The sequence below is a fragment of the Neolamprologus brichardi genome, chromosome 12, assembly GCF_056152115.1.
Source record: "Neolamprologus brichardi isolate AB-2024 chromosome 12, ASM5615211v1, whole genome shotgun sequence".
Classification (NCBI taxonomy): Eukaryota; Metazoa; Chordata; class Actinopteri; order Cichliformes; family Cichlidae; genus Neolamprologus; species Neolamprologus brichardi.
Window position 1 is genome coordinate 2,411,787 of NC_142115.1, and position 14,946 is coordinate 2,426,732.

General features: G+C 40.0%; 1 protein-coding gene across 3 annotated transcripts; it reads right to left on the reverse strand.

Moving 5' to 3' along the window:
* Positions 1 to 1,059: 1,059 nt before the first annotated feature.
* fgf17 (fibroblast growth factor 17) lies at positions 1,060 to 5,760 on the reverse strand. 3 transcript variants are annotated; one of them, XM_087848646.1, is made up of 5 exons: positions 5,499 to 5,760; positions 5,377 to 5,413; positions 4,969 to 5,113; positions 3,134 to 3,240; positions 1,060 to 1,430 (listed from the first exon to the last, which is right to left on the reverse strand). In XM_087848646.1, exons 1-5 carry the CDS (start codon positions 5,528 to 5,530, stop codon positions 1,149 to 1,151), a joined length of 603 nt encoding a protein of 200 aa, XP_087704772.1. In that variant the 5' UTR covers positions 5,531 to 5,760; the 3' UTR covers positions 1,060 to 1,148. The 3 variants fall into 3 exon arrangements, with proteins under 3 accessions (XP_087704772.1, XP_087704771.1, XP_087704770.1); XM_087848645.1 differs by having other exon boundaries at positions 4,969 to 5,146; XM_087848644.1 differs by lacking the exon at positions 5,499 to 5,760 and having other exon boundaries at positions 4,969 to 5,146; positions 5,377 to 5,472.
* Between the last annotated feature and the right edge of the window lie 9,186 nt (positions 5,761 to 14,946).

The following is a 14,946-nucleotide window of genomic DNA, read 5'->3' on the forward strand; positions in this document are numbered from 1 at the left end:
GTAAAAGTTAACCGATACCATGAACCGATACTAACTTATTTAATTAATCAGAGGGTGGCTTGTTATTTCTGTTGTAGTTTTTTAGATTGGCCACTAGGGGGACATCCCGCGCTAAACAGGCACAGGGTTAGGCGAGTCTGGCGGCTCCAGATAAAAAAGAGAAACTGGAGGCTGCTGTAGCTAGGCTAAACAAAATGTCAGCAGTGTGGAACAGCCAACTTTAACTCAGGTTTTGGAAAAGCGATGAAAAATGTCAAGAGAAAATCCACGGGCAGTTAAAATAACAGAGGCTCGACTCATTTTATCGCTCTGGATGACCAGCCAATGCCGGTCGTGGAAAACATAGGATTGCACCGTCTTCTCAGCATACTCGAGCTGTGATATGAAATATAATAAATGAACAGAAGTGTTTATTTATTATTCTGAAAGCTCGCCAATAGTTCAGTGATATTTTGTTAAATTACAATGTGGAGACTCTGCAATAATTTAACAGAAGTGCTTATTTTTCACTTGAAATTTTTTTTGTGGTCATTTTTAATAAGATTTTATTTTTTATCGGCAGAGAATAAAATAAAACCTGTCTTCCAATTCATTGCATTTCTGTGTGTGTGTGTGTGTGTGTGTGTGTGGTAGAAGTATCGGTTTTTGTACTCTGTATCGGCAAGTACTCAGATCCAAGTATCGGTATCGTATCGGTTTGAAAAAATTGGTATCGTTGCATCCCTAGTTCCCTGCTGCTTTAAAAATGTTTCCTTGTGGTATGAATGGTAGTATTGTGTCGACCTACTGGAACATAAAGAAAAACATCCTTTAAAGCACAACTGAATGTATTTTATGATTGATTTGAAATGTGAAAGTGTATCTAATGGTGTCGTGGGCTGTTTCATAGGCTTCCTCAGATTTCTTGCCAGCCACCCTATGCATCGTGTCACTTCATACCTCAACACTCGCACAGACGCAGTAGACAATTTAATACAATCCACTTGCTTTACTCTCTTTCAGTATTTACACATGATCATTTTACAGCAATATTATGGCATCTAAGGCATTTTTCACTTGTCAAAAAATATACAAAAATAAAGTTGCATCTGTTTCTTCCCATGTCACAACTGTCATCAGTCCATCCCTTTTGCTGTGCCTAGGAAGAGCTAGGTGATTTTCCTGTTCCGCTTCGCTCTACGTGTGGACGGAAATCTGATGAACTCAAATGGTTTACTTTGGTCCGTGTTGGGGAAGGGAGGTAATCCTGTGTGCAGCCTCTTGATGAAATGGACCTCTCTCTGATTCTCCCTCGTTCTGGAGGCTTTGATGGGCCTCCCTTTCCGGGTGAAAGCCACATACCAGCCCTCATACTTGGCATTCTGGAAGGCTGTGTAATTGTTCTCCAGTACAATCTCAGTGAAGATACAATCTTTGCTCCGGCCATTTGGCTGTGTGAGAAGACAGAAAGGTTTCTTGTGTTACACCTGGACAAAAACTGTTCTGATTCATCTATATATAAAATTATTGCTGGAACTCATGGAATAAATGGCTTTATACAGTGTCAAAAAATGTCAGTGCAAACAGCTTAAAATAAGACTAACATTTGGAAGACAAAACCAAATTCTGATATAAATGAGATGCTGAGAGAACCCAGAACAATAACCCTTCTTATTCCAGTTTACTCGACAGTGAGCTTCTGCTGACTCACTTCTGCAAATAGCTTCTGATGTGTGTCAGGTAGAATTATTATTTTCTTTCTTCACTAATTGCAAAAACAAAACTTATTCAGATTGCCTAAGGTGAGGGTTAGGGCTGGAACTGGTAGCCTTTATGACTTGTATTCATGTATTTCAGTTGGAATCATTGTTCTATTTGTTATTGCCAAGATTTGGAAGAAAAATGGAAAACCAAAACATTAAGTGGTTAAATGCTGGCAAATATTGTTACCTTTGCACAGAGATGTGCTAGCTGTCTTTATGCTGCGCTAAGCTTCTGATTTTAGATGATGTTAAAACAGTTGATAGGCATCAAATTAAAAATGTAATCACCCCTTTCCCCAATGATCAAAGGAAACTAATGTGATTTAATTGTTTGTTGTCATCTTCTGATATGTTAATAACAGGTACAATCTATAATACTAGAAAAATGTAACAGAAAATGTGTGATGGTTACATTCAAGTTTGTTGCAACTTTGTACGCGGAATTCTTGAAAAGAACTGTTCTTTTTATCTTTACCTACAGACTGTGTCGCTGAACTTCTTATCTCTGTACAGATATCACAGCAGCCACAATTTCAACACCTCTGAATCGTGATGAGAACGAGATTTATGACTCGTCATGTCAGCCAGATATGTGATTCCATCTTTTCCATTTCCGTGAAGGAAGTGGAGAGTTGACTTATGACCAAACACACAGGGTGTGCGTGATGGGAGGGTACTTCCCCCAGTTGTCAACCATGGCCAATAGGACTGAGTGATATCACTCAGTCCTGAGAGGATCCCTTTTTTCCAGTACTACATCATGTCCTGAAGTGACTGACAAGGTTTGAGAATTCAGTAACAATGGACTGGAGCTTTAGCATCTGAGCTACAGTGTGTTAAAGTAAAGTCTGTATTTCCTCTGAGGAAAAGTTTTCTCACAAGTGGTTTTCCTGATATGTAAGTTTTTTGTCCATCTTATGGGAAGATGGTTACGCTAACTTTACATGCTACAGACGGAACAATAGCACCGATGTGTTCTACCTGATGTGTTCATTTTCAAGATGTTCAAGGTGTTCATTTTGCCTTAACCTCTCAGTATCCACCAGCATCCACCAGATCATTGGGAACCTAGGGTTACAGTTAGGGTTAGGAGTGGGGTTTGCGTTCATATCTACCCCAAATAAAAGTTTTGGAAAAAAAATACTGCATTGGCAAAGTGTGCTTCATTTAAAATATATAATATTGTAGTTTCTGAAAAGCTTCCTGTTTAGAGTGTAGCTAAAACAAAACCCAACACTAACCCTAGATGGGTTGACCTGGTGGATGTCTACTATAACACAGTTTGTCTGCTTTTTTGTTTCTTTATTTCTTTTTGCTTCACAGCATTTGTCCCCTACTTTGCTCACTAACGTCAGCATAGGTGTAGTTTCTGCTACTGTGTTAACACATACCTTTCCAACAAGCTTCCCCTTCCGGTTCATACAGAGGTAGCGCCCACTTTCTGCACCTCTTATCCTAACTCGACTGCCAAAGGTGTCTGTCTCAACAAACAGGCGAGCTGCGGGAAAGACACAAGACTGTCAGGGGGCTGAAGACAAAAGGAGCCTAGGACACAGACTCACTTTTGTCTTGTGTGTGTAATAAGGCATGTACACAATGTCTTTATGGGAATCAGGTATTATTGAAAGCAGACAGTGATACTGAAATATAAAGCCCAATTTCTGCTGTATGACTTTTAGTGTCTGCAGATATAAAACCTACAGGGATAATGAGTTAATGTGCAAGCTGTTTGTATAAGAATCTGCACTTCTTTGCTCTGTGGACTCTGTTGAGCTGAAACTCCTCAGTGATAACAACCTGATGAAAGTCAAAACACCAACTGATTAAACAAATGTTATGTCTGGTCATTAAAGACCTAGATCTTGCAAGCTGAATATACATTCTCACTTATTATTCTGCAGTTAATCATGGCCATTACAACAGTCTTGTGTATTGGGACTACAGAAACAAAGGGCTTGTCCTAATCAGCCACTAAATTCATCAGACGATGGTTTCATGGATACAGCAGGGAGGCTGAATTAACATACAGGACTGAAAACACCTCAAAGTGGGAGGGACGGGCAGGCTGGATGTGAAACTGCTGGCTTTGCCTGAGGACATCAGTGCCCAGCAGGGGCTAAATAGCTGCGCTGTGGGGAACCACAAAACTCCAGATTGTCACTAATTCCTCGGAAGAGTCTCTTTAACAAGGCATTGTCACTGATTGCAGACTAGTGTACTGCATTCTGCCAAACTATGCAAAACCCTTAACCTCTTAACCTCCACCAAGTCATTTGTGACTTATTGGGACAGGAGTACGGTCAGTTGGCGTCTCAGTGGATTTCAACTGAATTTCTACTGAATATAGAATTTTCTCATATTTGGAAGATCAAAATGTTAAAGCTTTAAACAGAAAAAAATGTATGACGCTTTATTAACATGTTCAGCTACTTTGTGGAAAACGGCCCTTTTTAGCATGTGGCTAGCATCATTTTGTGCCTTTTGATAATGCAACTATTACAATATATAGAAATGGTGGAATGAACAAATTTCAGAATTTTTAACTTCTTCATTTGGATTTTGGAAAAATAAATTAATACTCAAAGCCTACTGATGATATGCATGATTTTTAAATATCAAATATATTGTGAATGTAATACACATTTAAGATATGGTAAATAAGAGTGCAATTGCTCTTTTCGAGGTTTCTGTACAGGTATAGTTACATAGTCACAAAATGTTCTATATTTATTATTATTATTATTATTATTATTATTATTATTATTATTATTATTATATAAGGAAACATTAATAATAATATCAGTAATATTTTACATAAATATTCCGCCATAATATTAATGTAGAGAAAAGTTCATATTGTTGCAGCTCTACTCAAAATAAAAATACAATCCGGTGGTGAGAGTCTGTCAATATAAATGTATTAAATTATAACTAAATGTATTAAACCAGTTTGTGATCATTACATATTTATCCCGACACGTTTTAAATTATGCTAATTGCCCAAATGTTAACTGTACTTCATAGTTTGCGTGTTTGAACAAAAAGGTACCTTTACATTAAGAAGAAGAAGAACAAGAAAATCTTTTTCACGTAAATGTTTTTGTATTATTTTTCCGAGGGATGGGCTGCTGGAAAGAAAATTGACAACTTAATGCTTTCTCATTAAATATCTAACTGTTGGTGATCGTAATCCTTGGTTATTCTTAAAGTAACTTGTTGCTCTTACCGTACAGATTTCCATCCTCGGCGGTGGCGGTGACCCTTTTGCCGTGGATCTGGACGTGTTTCCCGCTAGTGCGACTGTAGAGCTGGTAAACTCTGACCTGTCTTCGGCTGAGCTGGTCCGTCACTGCGCCCTGCGTCCTCACATACTGGTTAAAATTAGGAGACGGGTGATTCTCCCCCTTTTTTATGCAAAGGGAAAAATAAAATACATAATGTTGTCTTTCTAATCTGGGATAAAGAAACGATAGCCAATTTTAGAAGCACCAAAATACGTCAGATTTTTTCCACAAATGAATATTTTGCACACTAACATCGGCACTCATATTCAAATCGTTTGGATTGTAGCCTTGTATTTGTTCCTTCTTTCAACTATTCCTAATGTTAACAGGTTTGAGTTTTAGTGGCTTACCTGAGCCTGACACCACAGCACGAAAAAATGAAACGATCTGCAGGAGTAACAAAAAATGAATGAGCAACAAAGAAGTGATTTGTTTGTGGCTATCATACAATCAGAGTGTGTGGGCCGCTTACATGTAAATACAGTGTTGGTTTATTCCATACATTCTCTCTCTTATTTTAACCGGTCAAGAAGCAGAGTTCTTTCGGCAGTAAATCCCAGAAGGATGCGGTAAATAAATCCGAGCGTTCCCACAGTGTCGCATATGCACTCCTGACCTGTCCATCCACACCGACAAAGTCTGCAGCAGTTATTTCCTGTCACATTTATCAGAAAACTGATCCAGCTGATTGGGTAGTGAACAATTCTTCGAAACATCAAAAGCGGACGCATCCATTATAAAGCAGAAAGGCTGTAATGCTGCTCTTTACATGACTAGGATGGAAACGTGAGGGGATCCCCAGCTCGCTGCGCTCTGCGCTGCTTGGTTTGATTCCAGCTTTTGAAAAGCCCTCTGTGTCACTGGGACCCGGCTACTCACTGGTTAAATGGTGAAAGGCTCAAGTCCCTCCTTGAAATCTTGTGGGTGGGGACAGCAGCGGGACCAATAATTTACAGTTTGTCAGAAGTGCCAAGACAGATTTCTCGAAAGCTTTTCTTGAAACTGTAAATGCAAAATACAGTTTTCACAGCACATTAGCATCACACACAGTTTCAGTACAATGAAAAACACGTTTGCCCTGAACAAAGGTTCAGTCAGTCTGATTATTACAGATGTTAATTCTTTAAAAATACCCACAAAATCTATTTTTCAATTTACCCTGCGATTCACTGCTGTCGTGGATTAGTGATATATAAATAAAAACTGCTGTCAGTGTGTTTAAATGACATCTGTGCTTTAGTTATGTCTAACTTGTCCTTCCAGAGGGAAACACCTGGGACAGGTCGCCTGTCTGTCAGGGTTTAATCTACTTTTCAACATTAATTGCAGCACTGTGTTTGAAAATGAGAAGCCTGATAGCAATTTATGGGAAATGTTTTGAGGTGTTGATGAAACTACAGCAACCCCCACAACACTTCTGCTTGTGTTACCTGGTCACACTTTGGGCTCATGTAAAACAAATCATTTAGACAAAAGGTGTGTTTTTTCTTCACATGAGCGATCAGCATCCTGAGCTGCGCTAACAGTGGTGTTCAGAACAGCCTTTTCTTAATCAGCCGAAACAGTGTAAGAAATCCAGGCAAGGCCATTTTGGATGTTGTCCTTATGTTTTTGTTTTCTGTTCCGATTTAATGTTGAAAACCACTCTAGTTTGTAAAAGCTCTCTGTTCAAGATAAACGACCTTTTGTTTTCCTACTCTACATAAAGTCTTATAATGTGAAAACAGGAGTGCAACTGGACACAATAGCAGTGCAAGATTGTTGAAACCCAGCAGATAAACATCAGTCACCAGCTCTGCTATGTGTGAGACGGACAGCACATGAGTTTTCTGAAAAAATAGCAGTTTCTGCCTCACCTGAAGGCTCTTCCTGGAGCACTCACCTCACTTACTCAACTGCCTGCAGCTTTCTCTCCACCTGTGGAAAAGCAGACCAGTCACCTCTTCCTCAGGAGTCCAAGTAAGCTACCTCACTTTCACTCACTGATTGGACTTTCCTTACAGAATTTATTTGGACTTCTCAGACCAATAGCTCTCTGTTCACCAAGAGTCACACCTCTCATGTTCATATCAGCTAAGAACAGTCACCTCCGTCCTTGCTGCCTAAGTTCAGCCAATGTGGCCCATTAACAAAAAGTGGTTTGCGGTTCAGTGGTTGAAGCACTGATCTTCCACTCAGCAGATGCCCAGTAGACATTAAAGCAATAGTCAGTGGTTTGGAGACTGCATACTGGCCACTGTGTTCCCGTATTACATTCCCTATGGACTGTTTTAACTGCATGCAATCAACGCATGGTCAGATACACGATATTGCCAAAGGTAGTCTCTTTCCCATGTCAATCACAGAATTCAGGAGTTCCAATCATTTCCATGGCCACAGGTGTCTAAAATCAGTGAGCTAGTCATGCATGCTTCTACAAACATTTGTGAAAGAACGAGTCTCTCTCAGGGGGAACAAGTCCAGTCATGAAAAGTCCTCGCTACTAAATATTCCACAGTCAACTTTTAATGTACTATAACTATGTGAAAGCGACTAATGACAGAAACTCAGACAAGAAGTGGTAGAGCTGAATAAAATCACTTAGTGTGGTCGGTGGAAGCTGAGGCAGAAGGTCTTCATCTTTCTGCAAAGTCAATTGCTGCAGACCTCCCCACCTCATGTGGCCTTCAGATTAGCTCAAGAGCAGCGCATGGAGAGCTGCATCCAAACCTTATATCACTGAGCACAATGCAAATCCAGGGATACAGTGGTGTAAAGCACATCTCCACTGGACTCTGAAGCGATTAATCACGCTTCTCCATCTGCCAATCTGACGGATGAGTCTGATCTGCGGTTGTTTTTCAGGAGTTGGGCTCAGATCCTTAACTCCAGTGAAAGAAACTCTTAATGCTTCAGCATACCAAGACAGCTCTGGACAATTTCATATTCCCAACTTTCTGGGAACAGTTTTGGCATGAACTTCACGGTTTCAATATGACTGTGCACTAGCGCACAAAGCAACGGCCATAAAAGCATGAATGAGCGAGTTTGGTGTGAAAGAACTAGCCTGGCCTACACAGAGTCGTGAGCTCAGACAGATGGAATACTTTTGGGGTGAATTAGTATCATCAGTATCTGTCCAGGTACCCTCTCCTCCAACAAAATGGGAAACCCTGAACAAACCTTAGTTCTGTGTTGCATTGTCAGGATTTAGAAATTTGATTTAGAGCAGTAAAATGTTACCTGCACGCAAAATGCTCAAAAACAATAAACAACAAGAAGGAAACAGAAAATCAAACAGAAATGAGACAAAATGAAAGAGAAAATAAAGGAAGGTAAAAAAGAGGAGCCAGAAAAGACAAGGAAAAGAAAGATGATGGGGAGAATTACAGGGGAAATATGAGAGGTGAAAAAGAACAGAAAAGGCAAGTGGAGAAAAACTAAAGAGGGGAAAAGGAATGAGAGAAAAGATAGAGAAGAAAAAATGATCAAAGAAGATCTGAGAAGACAGCAGAGCTGGTAGATGGGCGTGTATTTTGTTAGCTGCTGGGTCCAGATGAGGTGTATTTTGTGAACAACAGTGTAACACGAAGCTTCAAGTGCCTTCACGTCTTGGCCTTCTCACGTTCTCTTGACCTCGCCACTACAATCATCCCCACCGAGGGCAATAAAGCAGTAAAATGCAGCAGTTAGGCATCTCTGACATGTTGATCTGCTTTTAACTGCTTGACAGGAGTCACTGTGACTGACTGCTGATGTCACCTTTACTGTAAGCCCATCAACTCATCCATCAGTTCTCCTCTAGTGGAACAACAATTAGTATTGTCTTAGTAAGAAAACACGCAGTTAGTAATGTGAGTGATGATTTAACAGCATGATGCAGCAAGTGTGTTTTTGTTTGCCCGGGCAAATAAGTTGGCCCGTGCCAGCATATAATGCTGCAGCGACAGTTCCACGTCATCCATGCGATGAAAACGCTCTCTCCGATTCATCGTCAACTGTCTAAAAGAAAAAATAAACTGACAACAAAATTCTTACAAACAGCATAAATTCAGCGACTGAGTGAATGATTTGTTCATGTGATAAAACCTTGATTTCAGACAATAAGAAAACTAAGACTAGGAAAGTTATATTAGAGATTATATGGTTAGAAATAAAAAATAAATACAAATATATGTTTATTATTAACTGTGAAAGAAATATGTATAGTTCTGTGTAAATAATCATTCTGTACATACGATAATTTTTAATCCTACAACTGTTTATAACTTGCATAGTTCACATTTCTGTATAGTTTTTTTATTTCATATTTATATCCTGTTCATAGCCTGTACATACTTATAGTTATAGAATATTCATAACATACTTCATACTGTGTACATTATAACATACCATAATAGACCCATTTCTGTAACATACTTACATATCTATATTATTGCTAATATATATTGTAATATATCTATATCATGGCTAAAGCACTTCTGGATGGATGCAAACTGCATTTCGTTGCCCTGTACCTGTGCATGTGCAATGACAATAAAGTTGAATTCTATTCTATTCTTCTATTCTAAATACTTTAATCAAACTGGAAGCATCACCACTTGCTGTGAAACTGCTGAACTGCAAATTTCTCAGAAGAAAATTCGTTAGTGTGTCTGTGCAGCGTTCTCTGTTTCTCAGGGACATCTGTGGTTAAACGAGTTTGAAATGATTATTTTATCAAAATAATTTCTATTGAAAAAACTGAAAAGAACTTGGATCGGAGCACCATCCCTACAAATTACTTTGGAAACTGTGCACACCAAGGTCACTGACCTACGCTATAACTTGCTCCAAATCAGTGTGTTGAAATTGTGACTCAGCATCCTAAGACTACTGTAGCTATCATGGTTGTTAGGTGGAGGATATAAGATAAATGCCTGACCCCTAATCTTTTCCTGAAATGCATCTTATCTAAAATCCATATACAGAGTTGGGGTAGTGAATGGTGCACTTTCATTGTATGTTAGTTTTTGGTTTTTATTATAATTTGGTTGAGTTTAGTGATAAAAAATGTGGTTAGATTTCTTTTATAAAACCTCTTAAACAGGTTTAGATGTCAAAAATCAACAATCAATATGTAACATGAGAACAGGTTGGGCATTAGCATTGTGCTGACCATTGCGTACTTGCATTCTGTTTATGGATCCTTACTCATCCCAAATACTTTGCATATCCCAGAAACACTTTTCACAAAGATTAAACATTCATAAAGATATTCTGTCAGCAGGTAGCATTGGTTAAGCTGCTTTATACCAGCTCAGAATATGTTATAGCAGCAGTCTCCAACCTTTTTTGCGCCACGGACCGGTTTATGCCCGACAATATTTTCATGGACCGGCCTTTAAGGTGTCGCGGATAAATACAACAAAATAAAACTAGTACCGGTACCAAAAAAAAGAAGATTTATTCATAACACACGTGAAAAGACCCAGGAAAACCGAGTAAACGATAAAAACGATAACAAAATAACGCTGAAAACCGATGAAACCCCTGAAAACTATACATTTCACACCTGAGCCTCAACTCTCGTGGCCCGGTACCAAACGACTCACGGACCGGTACTGGTCCGAGGCCCGGGGGTTGGGGACCGCTGTGTTATGGAACTGATTTTAAGACTTTTGGTCCCAGTTAAATTAATGACCTACTGGTACCACACAGGGCAGTTATAGTGCTGTAGAGCCTCAGACCTCAGTGTGTGGACAAGTCTTTATCTCCTGTTCTGACTGTGTGCCAGCTGTTCCTTTCATGTGCTCTTTATAGTGCCTGACGTTGTTTTTTACGTTGTGAATGGAGATAATTTTTCAAAACAGTTCTAGAGTGGATAAAATTTTCTTTTTAACAAGTGTGTTGAAAAATCGCATTTAAAAAAAAAAACTACATACATGTACGTATAGACAAAACTTAAATCAAGAAGGGGACTAGAGTATTGGCAGTCAGGGCCACTAAAGCCCTGGAATAACTTAGCAGGAGAAAACCAGGAAGTCTAAGTCAACAATTTATTTAAATCCTACTTTTTAAGTCTGTCTCTTCATTCATAGTATTTCAAAGACTCTTAAGCACCGTGCTGCAGCCCACACATGATGTAAAGCTCTGAAGCTCTTCAGATGTTTTTCTAGAGCAAAGCTTTTTGTTTCAATGTTAGTATTTCTTTTGCTCCTGACATTAGCTGACACAAACTGAACTTACTTTATAAGTCACATTAACCATTCACCTCATAGGTAGCATTCTGCAAGCTTAAGAAACACGACAAGCTAGCAGGAATTATTCTGTACGTGATGTATGATGGCTGTTGCAGGACTTGCAGGACTCCAATACATATGTCAAACACATTACTGCAGGGCAGAAGATACAGAAAGTATTTAATGCCACATGCAAAAACTCTGTATAATACACCTGCAAGGCCCTTTATAATTCTTCTTAAATTCCGTTTGTTTTATCTGATAGTTATATCTTATTATTAGTAATAGCAGACAAGTGCTGCAACAAAGGAATACTCCAAATCTGGGGTAAATAAAACATTTAATATCTTTATCTTTACCCCCAAACGGTTGATTCTGTTCATCTGGCCGTTTTCAATTGAAGAAATGTTTGGTCACTCATCCAAGTGACTTTGGTGTCACCTGGACCTGGTGCACCTAAATGTATAATGAGGGTATGCTGGGAATGCCTAATAAAGGCTGTGGTCCACGAGATCTTCAACTCTCACCAAAGCATTTCAGCAGAAGGATCGTTTTCAGCACCTCTGTCGCTGAGGCTGCTGCACGGTGGCTGCAAGGTTGGTGGTGCCGGTCATGGGGATAACCCTGGAACCAGCTGGTGGACACCAGAGGTTGAAGCAAACACTTGGATCTGGGGGGAGTTCAGTGAGGCTGTGGAAAAAGATGATTCTGGCAAACCCCTCAGGGAACACAGGACGGGAAAGTGTTTTACTGACACAGAGTACAGTGTGGATAGAGTGCTGCTGATTTCAACCGAGGACTGAGGGCGGTGGAAGGAATACTTCAAGGACCTCCTTAATCCCACTGACACGTCTTCCATAGAGGAGGCAGAGTGTGTGGACGAGGGGGGCGACTCAGGTTCTCACCTTCAAGAAGGGAGAATGTGCTCCAACTATAGAAATCACGCTCCTCAGCCTCACCATGAAAGTCCACGCCAGAGTCCATTGGTTTTTCAAATCTCAGATACAGTAGGAACAATTTGTGTTTCACTCTGGTCGCAGGACACATATTTGAGGGTTCATGTGAGCTTATTCAACCAGTCTAAATGTATTTTGTAGAGTTGGAGAAGGCATTTGAACGTGTCCCTTGGAGTATTCTGTGGGAGGTGCATCAAGGGAGTGATGGAGCGCCAAGGGTACAATTTTCCACAGCCTCCTGGGCACCTCTTGGGTGAGGTGTTCCTTGCAAATCCCATCAGGAGGAGACCCTGGGGCAAACACTGGAGACATTATATATCTCGACTGGTCTGAGAAGCCAAACCCAGCCATTAGTGTTGTTCTCCTCAACAAGCTGGGTGAGATGCTGAGGAGAGGGAGTTCTGGGCTTTTCGGCTTATATGAAAAAGAAAGAAAGAGAAAACTGATGAATGGATGCATCTTTAAATCCAGCACTACATTGTACACTTTACTGTCTGGACTATCGATTTGGCAGCTGTTTAACTGAAAGTTAGTTTGGACGTTTCTGTGACTTCTATAATGTATGATTTGTACTCACTTTAACCCCCATTTGTACTGTTTTGCTGAACACACTGCTCAGGGGTGCTTCCCCCTTCAAACCCCCCGATTTTTATGAAAAAAGCAAATTGAACATGTTTGTCCTCCCTGGTTTTCCCTCCCTCTCACCTGTCAGCGTGCATGTGGTCTCTATCTATTTCATAGGCAGGGTTCCTCGAGGGTTTTATAATATGAGGCTTGTTCAACATAGGTAACTTTCTGTTATCTGAATTCACTCACACTAACAATGGCGATCAGGATAAACGCCACACTATCAGCTCATTAAGTTAAGCCTGAGTTCCCCCTGCACATTCACATTAAAGGGAGACTCTAACCGATCTCTACATGGATCATACAACTTTTCTTTCACAGAAAATGATGCTTATTAGTGCTGCCTACCCCAGAGATGTTATCAAACGGTGATTAAAAATCCGCAAAGGACATAAAAATACAACAGTTAACTAGAACACAAGAGAACGCAATTAATGCTGCAGAAAATGATTAATCTGGTGATTTAATGCTCAGAGCAGTAAAATAAACATTTTAACTCCAGTTAATTATTTTACCATGATGGCTACACATTAGAGCTCTGAAACAGTTTGATGCAATTACACATTAAAGCTTACCAACCTAATAAAGGAGAAATTAGTTCAGTTTATTCATTATTATTATTATAATTATTAATTTGACTGATTGATTCTTAGTATGTGCTCTGCTATTTATTAGCTGCCGTGCAGAGTTAATTTGTGAAAAAATGTACATTATGTGAGCAGCAGCCTTTTCAACTGCACCATATTTGCATAAAAGTCAATAATATTTGTTTAGAATATTTAATGACATATGGATACAAATAACAGCATTGTGTCGCCTGCAAGTTTTGGTTTTGTCAGACTTTTTTTCTTTTGCAAACTCCCACACAACTCGGGCCTTTCTCAGGGCTACTGTAGCTCCAGTGACAAACCAAAGGGGAGCTGGTGGTCTCCAAACAGCTCTGACCACATCGTAAAAATCTCAGCCATAAAGAGCAACTGGCAACTCTTTCTGACCCTGCAAAAATAGAGGCAAAGGTTCAGAAAGTGGGTGGTCCCCTTATGAATGATCAAAAGAAGAGAAAAATTTAAAAAGAAAAGAATGGAGGATTCACTTGGGCGAGCAGTGGGGGTCTTCTTGTCCTTCACAATCAGATCAATCTTCACTGCTCCCAGTCAACTGATTCTGCATCCGAGGAATGTTCTATTCAGAATGTGTGTCATTAGTTTTTATTTTGATGACGGCTCACAGGCAGAGAGAGATGAAAATGTACAACTTCGTGCTTATTACAAAGGCTGCTGACCCTTAGGTATTGCCCTGCCATTTGGAAGCCGACCATTTGAGCTTGCCAAATTTGACACAGCTGACGCAGGCAATAAATTTGAACTAGTTTCCCCACCCCCTATATCTATAATGAGTATTCCTCTTCAAGGTCTTTGTACACACATGTATTCAAGCAATCATAATGGAAATCCTAATGTGATAATCATGGGATAAAAGTTCATGAAGAACAATGCCAGCACTGCAGAATTATGAATCTGCACATGTGAAAACAACGTTTAAAATGTAGCATCTGTAAGTCAGAATAAGGTGTGTGAATAACTAAAGCGGATATGTAAGAGGTAATGGGTGACAGACAACATTGTTAAAGTGACCAGACTGTGCAAATCCCTCCCAGTCCTGCAGCGCTCCGATGTCTGACAGGTGAAACCCAAGTTGCTGATCCGTGATTAACACTTGCCGGTTGCAGACAGGCTCTGCCTGCAGATGAAGCAGTCAGAGAACTTCAAAACTAATAAAGTGACTCACACAACTGCGATTCTCAGGGCAACAGACACTGAGAGTATGGGAGGGTGAGGGGTTACAAGGGGTGGTGCTAATGAAAATAGCTGGACGCTGCCCAGCTACGCAGAGTCCGCGGTGTCAAACAGGGCTCAGCATCTGTGTTATTTTTAAGGAGCTAAACGTCACTGAGCAATGAACATGCTCAAGGCGCATATCTAACAGGGTTAGATGCAAGGTCATACCCAAGCCAGATCGCTTTCTGAAGACAGACGCTGTCGCTAATAGCAGTGACACACGTGCTGTTGCTTTGAAGCAGTAACTGAAGAGAGGGCTCGAGAAATTCATTGTTGCCTTTTAATTGATGGTATTGTCT